The sequence below is a fragment of the Prionailurus bengalensis genome, chromosome X, assembly GCF_016509475.1.
Source record: "Prionailurus bengalensis isolate Pbe53 chromosome X, Fcat_Pben_1.1_paternal_pri, whole genome shotgun sequence".
Lineage (NCBI taxonomy): Eukaryota > Metazoa > Chordata > Mammalia > Carnivora > Felidae > Prionailurus > Prionailurus bengalensis.
In genome coordinates, this window is record NC_057361.1 from 27,690,890 (window position 1) to 27,707,816 (window position 16,927).

A 16,927-nucleotide genomic window follows, 5' to 3' on the forward strand; every position below is an offset into this window, starting at 1 on the left:
CCTCCAGGAAAATAGGCTTCTTTTGACAGAAAAACTCCGGTATATTTCAGTCTGCTGTCTATACTGTGCCCTGGGTGTGAAAGCCTGCCCAAAACTATTTCCCTCATCGTTACAGTCCCATGGGACTCAGGAATGCAGGGCTTTCTGGCCACCAAAGTTAGGCAGTCAAGGAGAGTGCCCCACGTGGCCTGTGTGCACCTCCTGACTTCAGCAAGGCAGCTGGAGAGCTCAGGAATTGGGTGGGCACATCTGTTGGCTTTGGCAAGGCAGTGGAAGAGTGCAGGAAACACGTGTTGCCCATGGCTTTGGCAGGGAAGCCAGAGATTTCAAGAACTATGCAAGCCTGCCTGTGGAGAGCGCAAAAGTGGCACTGACCAGCATTTCCATCTGGGAGAGGTTCCCAGCAGATTCCTGCCCCCCTACCTCACTCTTGATGATTAGCAAATGGGTCTCCTTCATCAACAGTCTAGGCATTTTCCAAACTGCTACCATTGTCCTGAGCCTGGGGGCAAGGGAGTCTGTGTGTAAGCCCTTTAAGAGCAGTATCTCAGTTCCCTACAGCACTTTGGGTATCTTCTGGAGGTAAGACCCAATGGTTTGCAAGGCTAGATGTTTTGGGGGCTCATCTCTGCAGCGCAGGTCCCATGAGTTGGGGTGGCTGCTGTGGAACATGAACTCCTTGCTGCTCAGGTAGAAGTTGCTGTTTCGTGAAATCCATGCTGATTATGGGTTGCCCTGCCAGCGGTGAGGTTTCTGGAGAGACAGTGTCTCTGCCTGTCCTATCTGTTTTGATGTGGCACTTTTATCCTTGGTCATGGAGGAACTGCTCAGCTAGTTTGCAGCTGTTTTTCAGGGGGAACTATTTCATATGTAGCTGTATCTTCACTCTGTCCGTGGGAGGAGGTGAGTTCAGGGTCTTCCTATGCTACCATGTTGGACACCCCCTTCCCTGCCTAGTGAAGTCTCTTGTTTTTTTCTTTTCCCATCATCTACATAAACTTTTCTCAGTATAACTTTTCCATACCTAATACTTAAAAAGCAATTTGTGTCATCTTTGAAATAAGGCATTTTATATTATGTGAAAATTATAGTCCACCAGTATCTTCTTGGCCCCTGGTTCAAAGGATTACAGTTTGCTTTACATTTTGGATAGAACAAAGTTAACAGGTATTAAATATGCTCAGTAAAGCACTAGAACTGTTGTCAAAAATGGATGTGAGGTTTTAAAACATTTTCGGAAGGTCTAAAGCATATATGAGTAGGGCATACATGAAGACATATAAAGGAGAAGTAGCCCTAGGTACGGGGGGATCTGACCTTGGCAGAATTGGGCAACCGGATGAAAGATACCATGATGGGTGGGGCTAAGAGGTGGGTTAAACTTGCGGTACTAAAGTCTGTAGGTGGAAATTCGCCCCTAGCTCGAAACTACCACACAATGAATGGCCTGTCCTTAACATTTACTTACAAGCAAAAATAAATATGAATCAAGATAAATAAGAAGTGTGTGATTCTTATCTAAAGAAATTAAACTTGGTACCTGGGCTGAATCTCGGCAGGTGTTGTACGTACCTCACCATAAAGCCCACTGCAGTACAGAACTTGAATATCTTTTAGCAAGACAGTCAGTTCTCTTCCTTAGCACACAGAGTAAAAACAGGCGATTTTCTCATTCTTCTTCATAAATATGAATATAAATATATTTATATAATAAATATCATACAAATATATAATAAATAGGTTTATATAAATATATAAAAGACCACTGGCTGCATGAATAAAGTCCACAACCTCAAAAAGAGAAAAGGACATGGAAATAGACAAAATCCTTGAAATACACAACTTATAAAAGACTGAACACACACACACACACACCCACAAAGAAAAAATCTATCCATCCCTGTATCTATTAAAGAAATTGAACCAATCATCAGAAACTTTCCCATACACACACACACACAAAAGCTTCATCATCAGATGGCTTTACAATTGAATTCTCTGAAACACCTTGGAAATAATACCAATCTTCAACAATTTCTTCCAGAAAAAAAAGAGAGACCACTTCGCCAGTAATTTTTATGACAAGCCTAACATTGCTATCCACACTTGAGAAGAATATTATAAAAAAAAATACAGACCATTTTCTGTCGTGAACAATATAAAAATCCCAAACGACATATTAGAAAATGACTCCAACCATCTGTAAGTAGTACAAGACCTCATGACCAATATGATTTCTTTCAGGGATTCCAGAGTAGTTTCACATTCCAGAACCAATGGCTGTAGTTTGCCGCACTCACACAAAGAAAAAATCATATGCTCAATAGATACAGAAAAATCATCTGAATATATTCAATACCTGTTCACAATAAAAACATGAATTGGGAATAAGGAGATATTCTTTAATTTGATTAAACGAACCTATAAAATGTCCTACAACAAGTACATTATTTAATGCTAAGTTATTGAGAGCTTTCCACCTGACACAGGGAATGAGCCAACGTTTCCCGTAATTGCCACTTCCAGTAAACATTGTATTGGAGGGCCTAGTCTGTGCAAAAAATAAAAAAATAAAAAAATAAAAAAATAAAATCCTAAGGATTGAAAATAGGGAAACTACCTCTATTTGATGGCACAACTGTGCACATAAAAAATGCAAAAGATGCTGAAAACTATGAATATTAATAAGTGAATTTAGCAAGGGCAATGAATATGTGCATAATATACAAAAATCTATTATATTTTTATAAACCAACACCAAAGAGAAAATAAAATTCAAAATGAAATTCCATGTATAATAGGATCAAAATGTCAAATATTGGGGACGAAGCCTAATAAAACATGTGCAGGTCTTCTGCACTGAACATGGAAAGATATGATTGGAAAAAAGCATTCAAGAAGACCTAAATAAATGAAGGGATATATCATTTTCACAGATCAGATGACTCCATATTGTAAAAATGTTAACTGATCTACAAATTCAACATAATTCCATCACTATCCTGTCAAGCATCAGTAAAAATTGATAAACTGATTCTAAATGTACTTGGGTATATCAATGAGCCAAAAATAGCAAAGATAATGTGGACTAAAAAGAACAAAATTGGAGGTGTTAGATGATCAGACAGGCCCTCAAATCTTAAACAAAACAATTGCATGTATGCAGACCATGAAGTGCATTCAGTTATAAAAAGGAATAGGGGCACCAGTCGGTTAAACGTCCAACACTTGATTTCGGCCCGGGTCATGATCTCACGGTTGGGGAGTTCAAGCTCTGCATTGGGCTCTTTGCTAGCAGTGCAGAGCCTACTTGGGATTCAATCATTCATTCTCTCTCTCTCTCTCTCTCTCACTCTCTCTCTCTCTCTCTCTTCCCCTCCCTCACTCTCTCTTTCCCTCCCTCCCTCTCTTTCTGCCCCTCCCCTGCTCGTATTCTCTCTCTCAAAATAAATAAATAAACATTAAAAAAATAAAAAGGAGGGGTGCCTGGGTGGCTCATTTGGTTAAGCTTCCGACTTCACCTGAGGTCATGATCTCATGGTTCATGGGTGTGAGCCCCGCATCGGACTCTGCGCTGGCAGCTCAGATCCTGGAGCCTGCTTTGGCTTCTTTGTTCCCCTCTTTCTGCCCCTCCCCCGTTCATGCTCTGTCTCTCTCTGTCTCTCAAAAATAAAGAAGTGTTAAAAGAAATTAAAAAAAAAATAAAAAGGAATAAAATTATGATACCTGCTACGACATGAATGAACCTTGAAAACATGCTAAGTGGAATAATTTACACACAAAGGGACAGATAAAGTATCAGTTTACTTTTAAAATCTATCTAGAACAGGCAAATTCATAGAGACACAAAGTAGATTAGAGGTCATTTTGTGTGGGTGGGTAGCTGGTTGTGGGGTTACTGCTTAATGTTTACAGAATTTTTGTTTGGGGCAATGAAAAAGCTTTGGAAATAGATGATGGTAATGGTTGCACAGTGTGAATGTAATAAATGACACTGAATCGCACACGTAAAAATCATGAAAATGACAAATTTATGTTATATGTATTTTCCCACAATTACAAAACATAAAGACACCAAAATCATTGAAATATACTTTTAAAACGGATGTATTGTATGGCATGCGAATTACGTCCCAGTAAAGCTGAAGAAGATTGTTATTGAGCCAGGACGGTATTGGTGGAGGGACAGACACAGTCACAAGGAAAAGAAAAGAGAACGCAGAAGCAGATCCATACAGATGTTCACAGCAGTACGAAGGGAAAAGAATTGCCTTTGATAGGTCGATGTTGCTTTGCGTGATAAATTCATACGCGCCACTGATTTTAAAGAATATGTATGCATTAATACGATAAGTATTTAAAAATATTAAAGTTATAAAGTATCCAAGGTAGAGAGCCAAAGACTCGCGAGTTAGGTGACTAAGCAAACCTAAGGAACTGAATGAACAAAGAAACAAATACATGGAACACCTTTGGGAGAAGGGTAGTGTGCACTATTAAGTCTGCACCAGAAGTAAGGATAAGTAATTGTGATTCATAATCTTTGTTGAAGTGGGCCACCTCCAACTTGCTTAAAGACCATCAATATGCACCCGAACGCTGAACTACTTCATCCCTTTTCCAGTCTCGTTCCTTAGAGTGGCTCACGCAAAGTAACAACTCAAAGTAATATTTTGGCGTTTGGTCATGAATATATTGACATCCACCATCACCATTCTTTCCAACTATAATGAATCATATGGCCAAACCAGACGGTCAGGTTGGAAAAACAACAATCCACCTACCGGGCCCCCACCACTCACCGCCCGCCCCCCCACACCCAGCAATAAAACACCCATGAACCAAAACAAATATAAACACTTGCAACATTTAACACATGTGACAGAAGAGATGGTTAATGTCTAACCTTTATCCACTGAAGATTTGTCTGCTTGAGCTTATTTTCAAGTTTATCTTGCTCTTCTGGGCTTATGGGAGCACTGACAAGCACTGTTCCTCCGGTTTCATTTAATTGTTTTAGAATCCCCTGGCGCAGGGGCAACTCTTCCGCCAGTAACTGAAACAGACAAATGCGACAACATTTAAAATGAATTACAGCACAATTCCAACTATCTTGTCTTTGTCTCTACTGATTAGTCTCTCAAAATGAAGCAACTTGACTGAAGGCCAACCAGTACCTCAAATACAAACCACTTTCTAAAGAGTACAGAACTGACGGACCAAAGCACTCACTCCCAAGGAGAGAGGCCTATCCTAGAAAGGACCAGCATATCTTACCCCTCAAAGATTCTTTTCAAGAAAAACAAGGTGTTACATGGCAGGATGAGCTCCAAAATAACACATCGCAATCAGAAATAGAACAATCTGGGTAAATTCATCATCCTCTCAGGTACTAAGCCTCCATGCTATAATTTACTACTGATTAAGAAAATGCATTATCATACCGAGAGATAACTAATACTGAGAACATACTCGGTACAAGACACTGTGTTGACCTCTTCACATATTATAAAAGTTAACTGAGATAATACAATTCTATGAGGTAGACCCTATTATCTTCATCTTATACGGAAGAAGACTGAGACAGAGACCTTAAATCCCAACAAAGAGGTTAAATACCAGCTCCAAGGACACAAAAGCAGCGAGCAACAGAGCTGTGGTTCAAACTTGGGCAATTTCATTCAAGAACCCTTATTTGTAACTCCTCCACATTCCTGAATTTCTTTTATTCATTCAGCATCACATTATAAATGCCCTTTCCCAAGACTTACAAAACTGCCATGGTTTTCTTTATTTATTCGTGCCACCTAGAGCTGCAGTGTCCAAAATAGTATCATTACCTACATGAGGCTATTTGAATTTAAATTAATTAAATTTCAATAATATTAAAAACTTAGTTCCTCAGTCATACTACCTTTCAAGTACTCAAAAGGCACGCGCAGCTTGTGGTTACTGCAGTGGATAATATAGAGCATTACCATCATTACAGAAAGTTCTATTGGACACTGCTGATCTAGATTGTCTAAGGAGAAAAGAAAATCAATGCCTATTTATTAATAAGTAAATCCCACTAAACATGTCTCTTAAATGAGTTATCAATTATATTGCTATATATAACACTCAATACATGCAGGAAAGATTGATTTTCAAGAACAAGACTGAGTTCATTTTCCTATGACATCCTCACCTTCAGGTGAACTACAGATCCAAAACTTGTTTTCTTTTTCTTTTTTTTTTTCCTGATATCTGATAGATAGTAGGGACTCAGTATCTGTTCACCGAATTTAACATTAATTTTATTTTTATACTTTATCCTCTCTTCAGGTACAAATTTCTTGTTTCACAGAAATAAGTGGTTGACATTGGAGTCTAATTTGCATGTACAAACCAACTGAATCATTGATAAAAGAGCAATTTCATTTCCCTTTGATTGTCTGACCTTGTAAAATGAGAATAACAGCAACCGTTTTGAAAGTTTTATATGAAGATTAAATAAAATAGCAGATGTAAGTACATCTAATACTTAGCACATAATAGAGGATGATTAAATGTTAATTTCCCTTTCCCTTTCACCTTCCCTTCAAGAATTACAGCAAAACAGATCCAAATAAGTTTCTTTCCTGAGACTAAAACCATGGAAGTTAATCGAACTGCACAATCAGCGCATGTCAGTCAGCCAGCTGGGGTAATCAGTACTAAGCAGACATCACAGTAGGAAGGCATGAAAAGCCACTTGAATAAGCTGGATGCCTATTCAACCAGTATAGAATGTGCACCAACACCACGCGCTCCCAACCAGCCCCAGACAAAACAAACATTGTTTCAGGCGAATCGAACACCTCTAATTAGAGGCTGAAATAGTGAGATTGATTTGGCAATTATGATCTTTCCTAAGAAATAGGATTCATTTCTAGAGTCTCTCCAGTTTTTGAAATAATTTGGAGTTGCAGAATTCTCCAATATGTGCAAAGTTCATTTCAAGTTAGTTTGCAAAATACTGCCATATTTTACACACACACACACACACACACACACACACACACACGCACACAGATTTTTTTTTTTTTTTAAATATACTCATTGGGAAACACTGGGTTACAACAAAATAAAGCTTTGAGAAAATTTACGGATGACCTATCAATAACGTAATGGGCAGGAAATCAATGATTAAATATATTAAAAAATAGACTCCTATACTCTTTATACAAGTAGTCCTTGGAGGTTTTTAGAAAACAAAATTACCTTGACTTGTTCAAGTTTTTGTTTTAGCTGCTGCTCATTCCCAGGTTCAAGTGGAATATTAGCAACGTTGTCTGCTTCTTCCAACCATAAAACAAATTCATTTACATCCCTTTGAAATTCTGACAAGATATTCTTTTGTTCCTCTAGCCTGGAGAAATAAGAATAAAACTGGTATAAACAAAGTATTTCTCAAACTTTTCTTTCTTTTTTTTTTAAAGGAAACTCAGAAACAAACAAACAAACAAACAAACAAAAACCATGGTAACACTTTCAAGGAAAGAAACAAATGAAAAGATGTTAGCAATACACATTTTTAAACGAAATTCATTTACTTTGAACAAAGCAATTTTAATCTCTTAAAAATCTCTAAAATATAAGAGATGAAAACTGGTGAAGAAAAAATTCTAATTTTAAAATTCCCACAATATTATGTCATGAAATTAGTGTTTCTCAACGTCAGCACTACTGACATTTAGGGTTGAATAATTCTTAGTTCTGAGGGGCTGTTCTCTGTACTGTATATTATTTAGAACAACTACATAATATAAAGTTGCATGTTTTAACGTGCTTAAATAAAATACACCTTTCTGGTAAATTGCAGGGTTAAAAATAAAAACAAGGGAATAAAAAAAACAACACTAAGTTATTGCATGTTAAAATGTTTTCCAAATTATGATTCACCATCTTTTTTGGAGGAAAGAAGAAAACTGAGTTAAAACATGTTATTCATTTATTGGCCATAAGTTTATCCTTACATGTTGAATAGTAACACCGTTGAACAAAATGGTCTGCACCTCAAATAACTTTTGAGAGATATATCTCCTGTATGTAAGCTTTTAATTGAAGTAAAACATAAATATATATATATATATATATGTATATGTATATATACACTTCTATATATACATATATATAGAAGTACACATATGACTGGATAGCTCAAAATATTTTTTAAAAGTATACAAATAACCAGAAAAATAGAATGTCATCAGAAGCCCAGGGGCCCCTCTTGTCCCTTGCAGGCATTTTTTCCAAGTATAACCAGTATCCTGTCAACTTCGATTATGTTGTCTATACTGAACACTGAGTATATGGAATGATATGCTATATCCTCTTTTGTGTCTTGTCTCTTTCACTCAACATAATGTTTACAATAATCAACCACGTGGCATAGAGCTTAATTTGTTTATTCTCCTGGCTGCAGAGTATTGAACTATCTAAATACATATCTTTGTTGGTGGATAGTTGGAATGTTTCCATTTGGGGGATGTTTAGCTATTGTTTTTGTTTCAATTTAACAAATATTTATTGAGGGCTTACTAACTTCCAGCAAGGCTACTGGGCATTAGGATTAAAGAAAGATATGTTGCATAGCTTGCCCTGATGATCTCAGTCCATGAGAGGAAACAAGAGATTCCCATGGGTCGGAATAAGACACAGCCTATCTTATTTACAGCCTGTGCAAAGACAGGGTGTTGAGAGAACTACTCTTACACTACTTCCCAAACCAGGTCCACTTTTGAATGTATGCTTGTCTCTACTCAGTTTTGCTCTAGGTTGGGAGCTTGTTCAAATTCTGTTCTGGGGCATGTGAGGGGACACTCTCTTCTCTGTCTCATCTCAAAAAAGCAGATCTCATGAAAACCCAAGTCATAATATGGGATCTTACGGACACCCAAGTCATGTCATGTCACTGTCGCAGTCAAAACTCTTCTCTTGCTTCCCAATTTGTTCACAGCAAAGCCAAAGTCCGTACAGTGTTCTATGAGGGTCTAGATCTGTACCGTTCAAAATGGTAGACACCTTCCCTGTGGCTACTGAGCACCTGAAATGAGGTAAGGGGAACTGAGATGTGCTTTAAGTGTAAAATATACACCAGATATCAAAGTGATCGCTGTACCTTCTATTCAACTTTGCTGAGCACCTACAACTGCTGTAAAAAATCAAAGTATTTGAAACATTTTTTTAAAGAAGGGAAAACAGCTCCTTACTTTCTATATCATGTACAGGTTGAAGTAATATTTTTAATATATTGGATTAAATAAGATATATTCATTTCATCTGTCCCTACTTCCTTTTAAAAACATGTAGCAGCTATACAAGTTTAAATTACATAAGCAGCTCAACTCCTTTTTTTAAAAAAAATATTTATTTATTTTTTGAGAGAGTGAGCAAGCAGGGGAGGGGCAGAGAGAGAGAGAGAGAGAGAGAGAGAGAGAGAGAGGATCTGAAGCAGGTTCTGTGCTGGCAACAGAGAGCCCAATAGGGGGGCTCGAACCCACAAATCATGAGACCATGACCTGAGCCAAAGTCGGACGCTTAACTGACTCAGCCACCTAGGCGCCCCTCACCTTATTTTTCTATTGACCAGCACTGATCTAGGAAATCTGCCTATCCTTAATCTCCTTACTTCTCAGACTTCATTTCCAACTACTCTGTATTTCTCTTATCCTTCTTGAAGCCCTCTAGCTTCCTTGCTGTGCTCCTCAAGTACATTACATGGGTCCCTGCTTCTGACTCTTCGTACTTGCTGTATTTTTCTGCCTTCAATGTCCTTCCCTCAACCATCATCTCCTGCAGGTCTTTCCTGATGACCCTAAAGAAAACGACACCTCTCCTACCAAATTCCTAGTTCTTGAAAGGAACAAACACTATACTTGTGTTATTTTATATGATGTCTATCACATGAAATGAAGCTTCCTGACAGCCAAGATTTTTATTTATTGTTATAATTCTTGCTCCTGGAACAATGGATGGCAGAAAACAGATACCAAATCAGTAACTGTTGCATTAATGAATGAATTCTGCTATCATGCTTTTTCATTTTAAATGTGTTCCTCTTTGAAAAGAATCTTTCCCATTCTTCATAATAGTGATAGGTGATGGGGATTAAAACGTGCACCTGTTGCGATGAGCCCCGGGGTGATGTATGGAAGTGTCGAATCACTATATTCTACACCTGAAACTAATAATACACTATATGTTAACTGGAATTTGTTTATTTTATTTGAGAGAGAGAGAGAATATCTTAGGCAGGCTCCCTACTCATTACAGAGCCCCACGTGGGCTCCGTCCCACCATGCTGGGATCATACTCCAGTTGAATTCAAGAGTTGGACGTTTCACTGACTGGGCCACCCAGTTTCCCCTAAGTAACTGGAATTTATTTCTAGAAAAAGTTTAAAGAGAAGAATCTTTCCCATTCTTTGTAAGACATTCTGAAACACCATCTACTTTACTTGCCAATGTGTACTAGAGTATGTCACGCAACTGAAGACACCTTCACTTGCAGGTCATATAATATCATCCTAAGGTCTGCCAGGCACAAGCTGGAAAAGGCATGGTACTGATTCAACGATGACCCTTATCATTTAGAAGCTTTTCCGATTAAGACATTGTTCTTTTAGATTTCTGTATATTTTTTGTCATACACATAAAAAGTAAAACATACGTGAAAAATTAGTGAGGTAGTCCTAAAACTCTGTCGTATTTAGAACTTGCCTCTCCTTTATATCACTTTTCCCTTCAGGATAATTGGCCTCTATCTTTACCTACACCCTGGCATCCTCTGTGGTGGCAAGAGTGTTGCCAACATATCATTTCTTAAGAGGGTTCCACTACTGTTTCCTGGACTTTCTTCAGAACCATATGCGTCCTGGCAAGCAGAGACTGTAAAACCCATCCTGGATTCACTGATTTTAATGGGATAAAATGTGCAGGTTAGAACGGATGAAATTTAATTCATATGCACAGCCTCCCAGCACTTGACATAATGACTTGGGTTCTTTCACTTGCTACCAGGTTGCTGAAAGGTCCAGAATTTTTTTAAAAATTCGTAACACAATGACCGTTTACTGGTATCTTTAGTTTATAATTGTGAGTGGATATTATTATCGGCATTACCTGCCTGATGATTGAGCTCATTTTCCATGAACAGAGTCAATAAGATTTGGCTTTACTTTCCACGGGACTTAATGTTCGATTACGCAAGTTTTTGCCAATGACAAATGTGTTGGCCCCTCTTGTACATGAAAAGTAAGGGTGTCTATGTTAAAGCCTTACGCTAACGTTATCTGTTAGCAAAGTAATCAAGATTTATACAGGAAGGGTCAGGAGATGAAGTTGGTGAGGTGAGTAGATGTTGAGTTATGAAGCACCTAGAATGTTTTGTTTCAATTTGTAGGTGCTCAACCACTTAACGGTTTTGAGTAGGGCAAGATTTATTTGATCCAAGGCTCACTGTGACTACACTATGGAGAATGGGTGTGCCTAAGGGTTGTATGACAAGAGACTGATGAATCAAGTATGAGACTATCATAAGAGGTCAGGGATGAAGTCATGAAGGTTCAAATCGTCAAGACGTAATAAGACAAAAGGGTAAGACAGGATACATGTAAAACGGAGAAGGTGCTTCAGCAGGACTTGAAAGGAGACAGACTGGTATGTGTGGCTAGGAATTAGTGAGCAATTACTGCGTGGTAGCCCTGAATCAAGTGCCAAGTCCCCACATTACTACGAGGACACGGTACTCATCTTTTCTCATTTGCAGATGAAAGAAAACTGGGCTTAGTATTTTGCCCAAACTCATACAGCTAGTAAGCGGTCAATCGAGCATTCAGTCCTGGGTCATCTGGGTCCAGAGTCTATGCTCTTCATTTGACCATGACATCTGGTCTCTGAGTACTTCCACCTTATCTAGCCGAGTGGACAATATTTACTCCAGATGAGAGTGCATTTCATTGCATCAGATATTTAGGGGAAATTACTAGTAGAGAAAATAAGAGACCTGGAGCTCAAAGAGCTGGAAATATAGACTTCAGAATCCCCAGCAACGGGTTGGTGGATAAAACATGGTCAACTAACTTTTGCACTAATAATTTACACTTCACGTTTGGCACCTTCTGAGCCCATTTTTTCCTTCATTTTCAGATTAGAGATTAGCAACTCTCCCTCCTGCTTATTTAAATTGCAAAATTAAAGGAAAACGTCCATTTCACAGCCACTCATTCCTTTCTTGCGGATGGCCAACCTGTGGCTCCTGCTCCTCCTCCGCTTGCCCAGCTGTGATGTGGAAAAGCCAAAGGAGCGCCTAGCGTATTCTGCTGGCCGCTCGAAAAGCTACACGGACTTGGGAAGGAGCTCTTCAGCTCACCAAATACGCAGCTGAAAAACAACATGGTCTTCCCTGCTTGCATTCCACATACTTGTTTTCAGGGATGATCTCCAAGCCCCTCCCTTTGACTTTAGGGAAATGAAAGGGGAGAAGAGACGAAACTGAGCCTTGTGAGAAAAAGCATACTCCCTACAAAGCTATCTCATCCCACGTAAGTTCTCTGGCGTGGACTGGGGCAAAGCATGTAGAGGAGGTTGAAATCATCCGTGGTAGTCATAGCGCTGGTGAGACTTCTTACTAACCCCTAGGGTGAAAGGGCTCCTGTCAACTGCTGGCAGCTTTAGAATGTGAATAGAACCATTTTTCCACAGACTCTGGACTGAGAAGCAATTCTTAAAAGGAAAAATTCCATTAGAGACATCCTTTATTCATCTACAAGTTCTAAGGTGGTTCCAATACTGGGGTCTAGGTCTCAAGGGTGTTTGTGAGTCTACCTTATTGTTCTTTTTGCTTCTTTTTTCTTTTGCAAGTCTTTGTCTCCTTCAGTATCTGGCTCCGTCATAGTGCGTAGTGTCCCAAATACTGAGAGCAGCAACCTTACTTCCACCATTTTCCTCCTCATTTTAGTTCCCTAAAACCTTGCTAAAATCAGTTTACATATGTAAAACCTAGACGGATGGGTAAAGCTTTTCTCAGCCCTCACCTAGAAATTGACCCTATCGGGGAGAGAAACAAATCCCAGACTCAACAAACAAACATTGAAGAGGAAGAAAAAGGAATACCCGCACCCCCCATCAAAAGTGCCTTAAACCTTGAAAAAAATTCTAAAAGCAACTATCCCCAACTTCTGCTTCAAACACATCTCAAATTAATTACTTGTGTATTTTTTTTTTTTCTTTTGAAGAATATCCAGCCAAGGAAATGAGGGAAAATGTGCTTATTCATGATAATTGGGATTTATATATTTAATTGGTGTTAAACTCTATAAACACTGTATACCTATTTTCCAACTTGAATATTCGACTGTATTTCCTTAGGTCATTCATTATTCTTTGAAAAATTGATTTTTAAGATCTGAGCAATAACCCATAAGTAGGTACACCGTATTTCACCATTCTTTCATTAGTAGGCATTTAGTTTGGTTCCACTTTTTCATTATAATAAATAACCCTATAGCAAATACATTTGTTTATGCATTTGGGCTTACAGATCTGCTAATTTGCTTCGAATAAGGAAGAAAAGTTAACAATTAGAATACTAAGGATTTAGATACAGGTTGCTAAATTTCTTCGCCATGCTGGCAATAAGAACTCTCATCCACTTCCACCAACAGTTATAAAATACTTGTCTCAACACATGTCTACTGCTGTAGTGCATGATGATTTATATGCTTGAAAGAAGAAAAATAGTTTGCCACGCATTTTTTTTTATTACTAGAAAAGTTGAAAAACATTTGTGTATTGGTGTGTATTTGTCATTTGCTTCTGCTATCAATGGTCTGCTGTGTCTGTTGCCCATTTTTCCTCAGTGTTTTATTTGGTGAAGCTCTTTTCACATTATCCGCTTTGATAAAAAATAAAAAGTCAGAAAAATACGTACCGAGACGATTTTTCTAGCTTCCTTTTTACCTTGTGAAATTTAATAGTTTTGTTTGTTTCTAAATAAAATGTTGTCATGTTCTTTGTTATCTTTTTCACTGACACTACCGTGAAAATTATGAATATCCTCTAGTTGCTTAAATATTCACCTTTATAGTATTCTAGGACATTATACTTTCATTTCAAAGGGTACAAACTTAATCCATCTTCAACTTATATAGCTAAGTTTCTGACCTTGAAGGGTTTTTCAGAAATTGATATATTTTTCTCCGAGCACAATTTATTTTCTATTGATTTGTGGTGATTGCCTCATTTTGTTTTGTGTTTTATATGTAATGAGGTTCTGTTTACTGATCTACTGGAGATTTTTTGACAGTAATGCGCTACATCAAGCACTTAGCTATTCCAACTTCTGTAATATGAGCATCATTTGGTCAAATATCAAAATAAATCTCACCGGGGATTGTGATAGGGATTCCATTAAATCAATAAATTATTTTCTGAAGAATTACTATCTTTTCAGTACAAATCCGATAAATTTTCTATATTTACAGGGCATTTGGAGTGTATCGGGGACTCATCCATGCGTTATAAATAATTAAGTATGCTTTCTAATTAACTTTCAGCATCAGTTTGAAAGGCAGTGACTTGCATATGATCTTATGGATAGTAACTGTATACTAATCTAGAAAATTCTTCAGGACTTCAGATAGAATAAATCATCACTGAAAAAGTAAAAGTTTTGGCGAAACTAGTTGCCCTAATCTCTCTCTTCACACAGTGTGTGTGGAAAACTTTCCTGATGATTTAATTTTTTAAAAAGTATAGCATCTTTTTTAAATATGAAAACATTTGGTAGTCATTTCTTGTATAGGTTTGTTTTTTATCCTTTGAAATACAAAAAAGATGGTGCCCAAATCCCACCAGGACCTTGTTATAATCTGCTTTTTCAAGCGCATGTGTTTTCTGAAATTTCAAAAGCCTCGATTTGAAGTTTTAAAAGCTGCAATTTGAATTTATGTATTCAGATGATTGCAGAAGAGCAAAGGAACGCAGTTAGCATTTCCAGGCTTGTCTCTTGACACAACAGTTTAAACGTGCTTTATATTGGCATTCATCACATGAAGTGTTATTTCTTTGTTTACCTACTCGCTTAATGCTTATGGTAGGATTTACTCAGGCATGTGGTAGTAATAATAATGAATGGGATATTTAACATTACCCATCTGCAATTAAGTGCTAAATATTTTACTTTTAGAGGCATTTCAATACATTTAGCTTTTTTTTTTTTTTAAAGAATGGCTTCTGTTTGAAATATTGGCTCTGTTGCCATTTACATTACAAATGCTCTTAATGCAATTGAAGGAAGCACATATCATGATGGGGAGAAATCTGCATAATCAGAAAGGAAGAGTTATGGATGTCCTGTTAAATTCAATGAATTTCACATTAACTCTTAATGAACACGTTCTCTGGAGCTGCGGTTATGGTAAGAGGAAGAGTGCCAAATCATGGCACGATTTTGAAGTTTTATTTATTTTTGTATGTATTTAATTAGAGAAGAAGGGAGGGGCACAGAGAGGGGGGAGAGCGAGAATCTCAAGCTGGTCCTCGAGCTGCCAGCCAGATGCGGGACTTGAACTCACCCACTGTGAGATCATGACCTGCATCGAAATCAACTCACATGCTTAACTGATTGAGCCACCCAGGTGCCCCTACATGGCATGATTTTAGAAAGAGAGGCTCGACCAAGTGTTTTAGGCCAAGTGCTAGATATTTTCCCATTTGAATTTTTTTTTTTTTTTTTTTTTTTGGTATACTCATCTCTCCCGTCTTCCAAATAAGAAGTACTTCTCTAAGTTTTGGGCGAACTAGAACACAGAAATTTCAGAAGATGTGGACAGAATCAACACCTGTCCATATACACTGCATAGTTAATTTGATTGTGCATATTAACTGTAAATTATATACCATATTAGAAAGAACACATTTTCCCATTCACAGTTGATACAGTAATTGTGTATGCCTTCCTCACGTGCGTGTTCAACATGGGAATCATCACCTTGGCGGATGCACTTTTTTCTTTTTAATTTTTTGATGTTTATTTATTTTTGACAGAGAGAGAGAGACAGAGAGAGACAGAGCACGAGCAGGGGAGGGGCAAAGAGAGAGGGAGACACAGAACTGGAAGCAGGCTCCAGGCTCCGAGCTGTGAACACGGCGCGCGACGTGGGGCTTGAACTCACCAGCGGTGAGATCACGACCTGAGGTGAGGTCGGATGCTTAACCGACTGAGCCACCAGGCGCCCCACGGTTTGAGTCATCTCATTCAGTTTTCTAGTCACAGTCATTTTCACCTCTACCCACGTGGCCTGAGGTACAGCAATGTTGAGTCCATGTTGAACATTCTACTGGAAATTTTATTCCAAGCCATAAGCACACATTCACACCAGACAGTTGTATGTTATGTAAAGACAGTTTTTCTCTTTTCTGTGCCATATGTCCATGAGGAACACAATGTAAGCACTTACTGAGTTGCTTTAAAAATCATCTTTTCAGACCTTGTTTACAATGACATACAACTCTTACAACTGTGATGTCATCCCAACAAAGCTAATCATGACTTCCATTAACTAAATTTTTCCTGTTTTTTTCCATCAAGCGACTCAATTGATATTAAATGAAGGTCTCTCCCAGACAGCACGTTGTTGTTCTGAGCAAAATAAAATGCGTATCTTGAAGCCTGAGAAATTTCACCAACATTCAAAGGAATATAAGGTCTTCCTTAAGGCAAAAAAAAAAAAAAAATTCATATTTAGCCACACATGTTAACTTCCCCAGGTCACACCCTCTATGGGACGTTGTCAGAATCAGAACCAAAGCATAAACTAGTTTTTTAATTTTTAAAGTTTACTTATTTATTTTCAGAGAGAGAGAGAGAGAGAGAGAGAGGGAGAAATTATACATCCAAGTGG

At 38.0% G+C, this 16,927-nt stretch overlaps 1 protein-coding gene across 8 annotated transcripts in view; it reads right to left on the minus strand.

Annotated features, from left to right (window-relative positions):
* Positions 1–16,927, minus strand: part of DMD (dystrophin) — a 2,018,590-nt gene that overhangs the window by 771,953 nt on the left and 1,229,710 nt on the right. For all 8 annotated transcript variants that reach the window (XM_043570319.1, XM_043570321.1, XM_043570317.1 and 5 more), the window contains 2 exons: positions 7,243–7,390; positions 4,907–5,056 (listed from right to left, as the gene is read on the minus strand). In XM_043570319.1, coding sequence (XP_043426254.1) covers positions 4,907–5,056; positions 7,243–7,390 — 298 coding nt within the window. The remainder of the gene's footprint in view (positions 1–4,906; positions 5,057–7,242; positions 7,391–16,927) is intronic.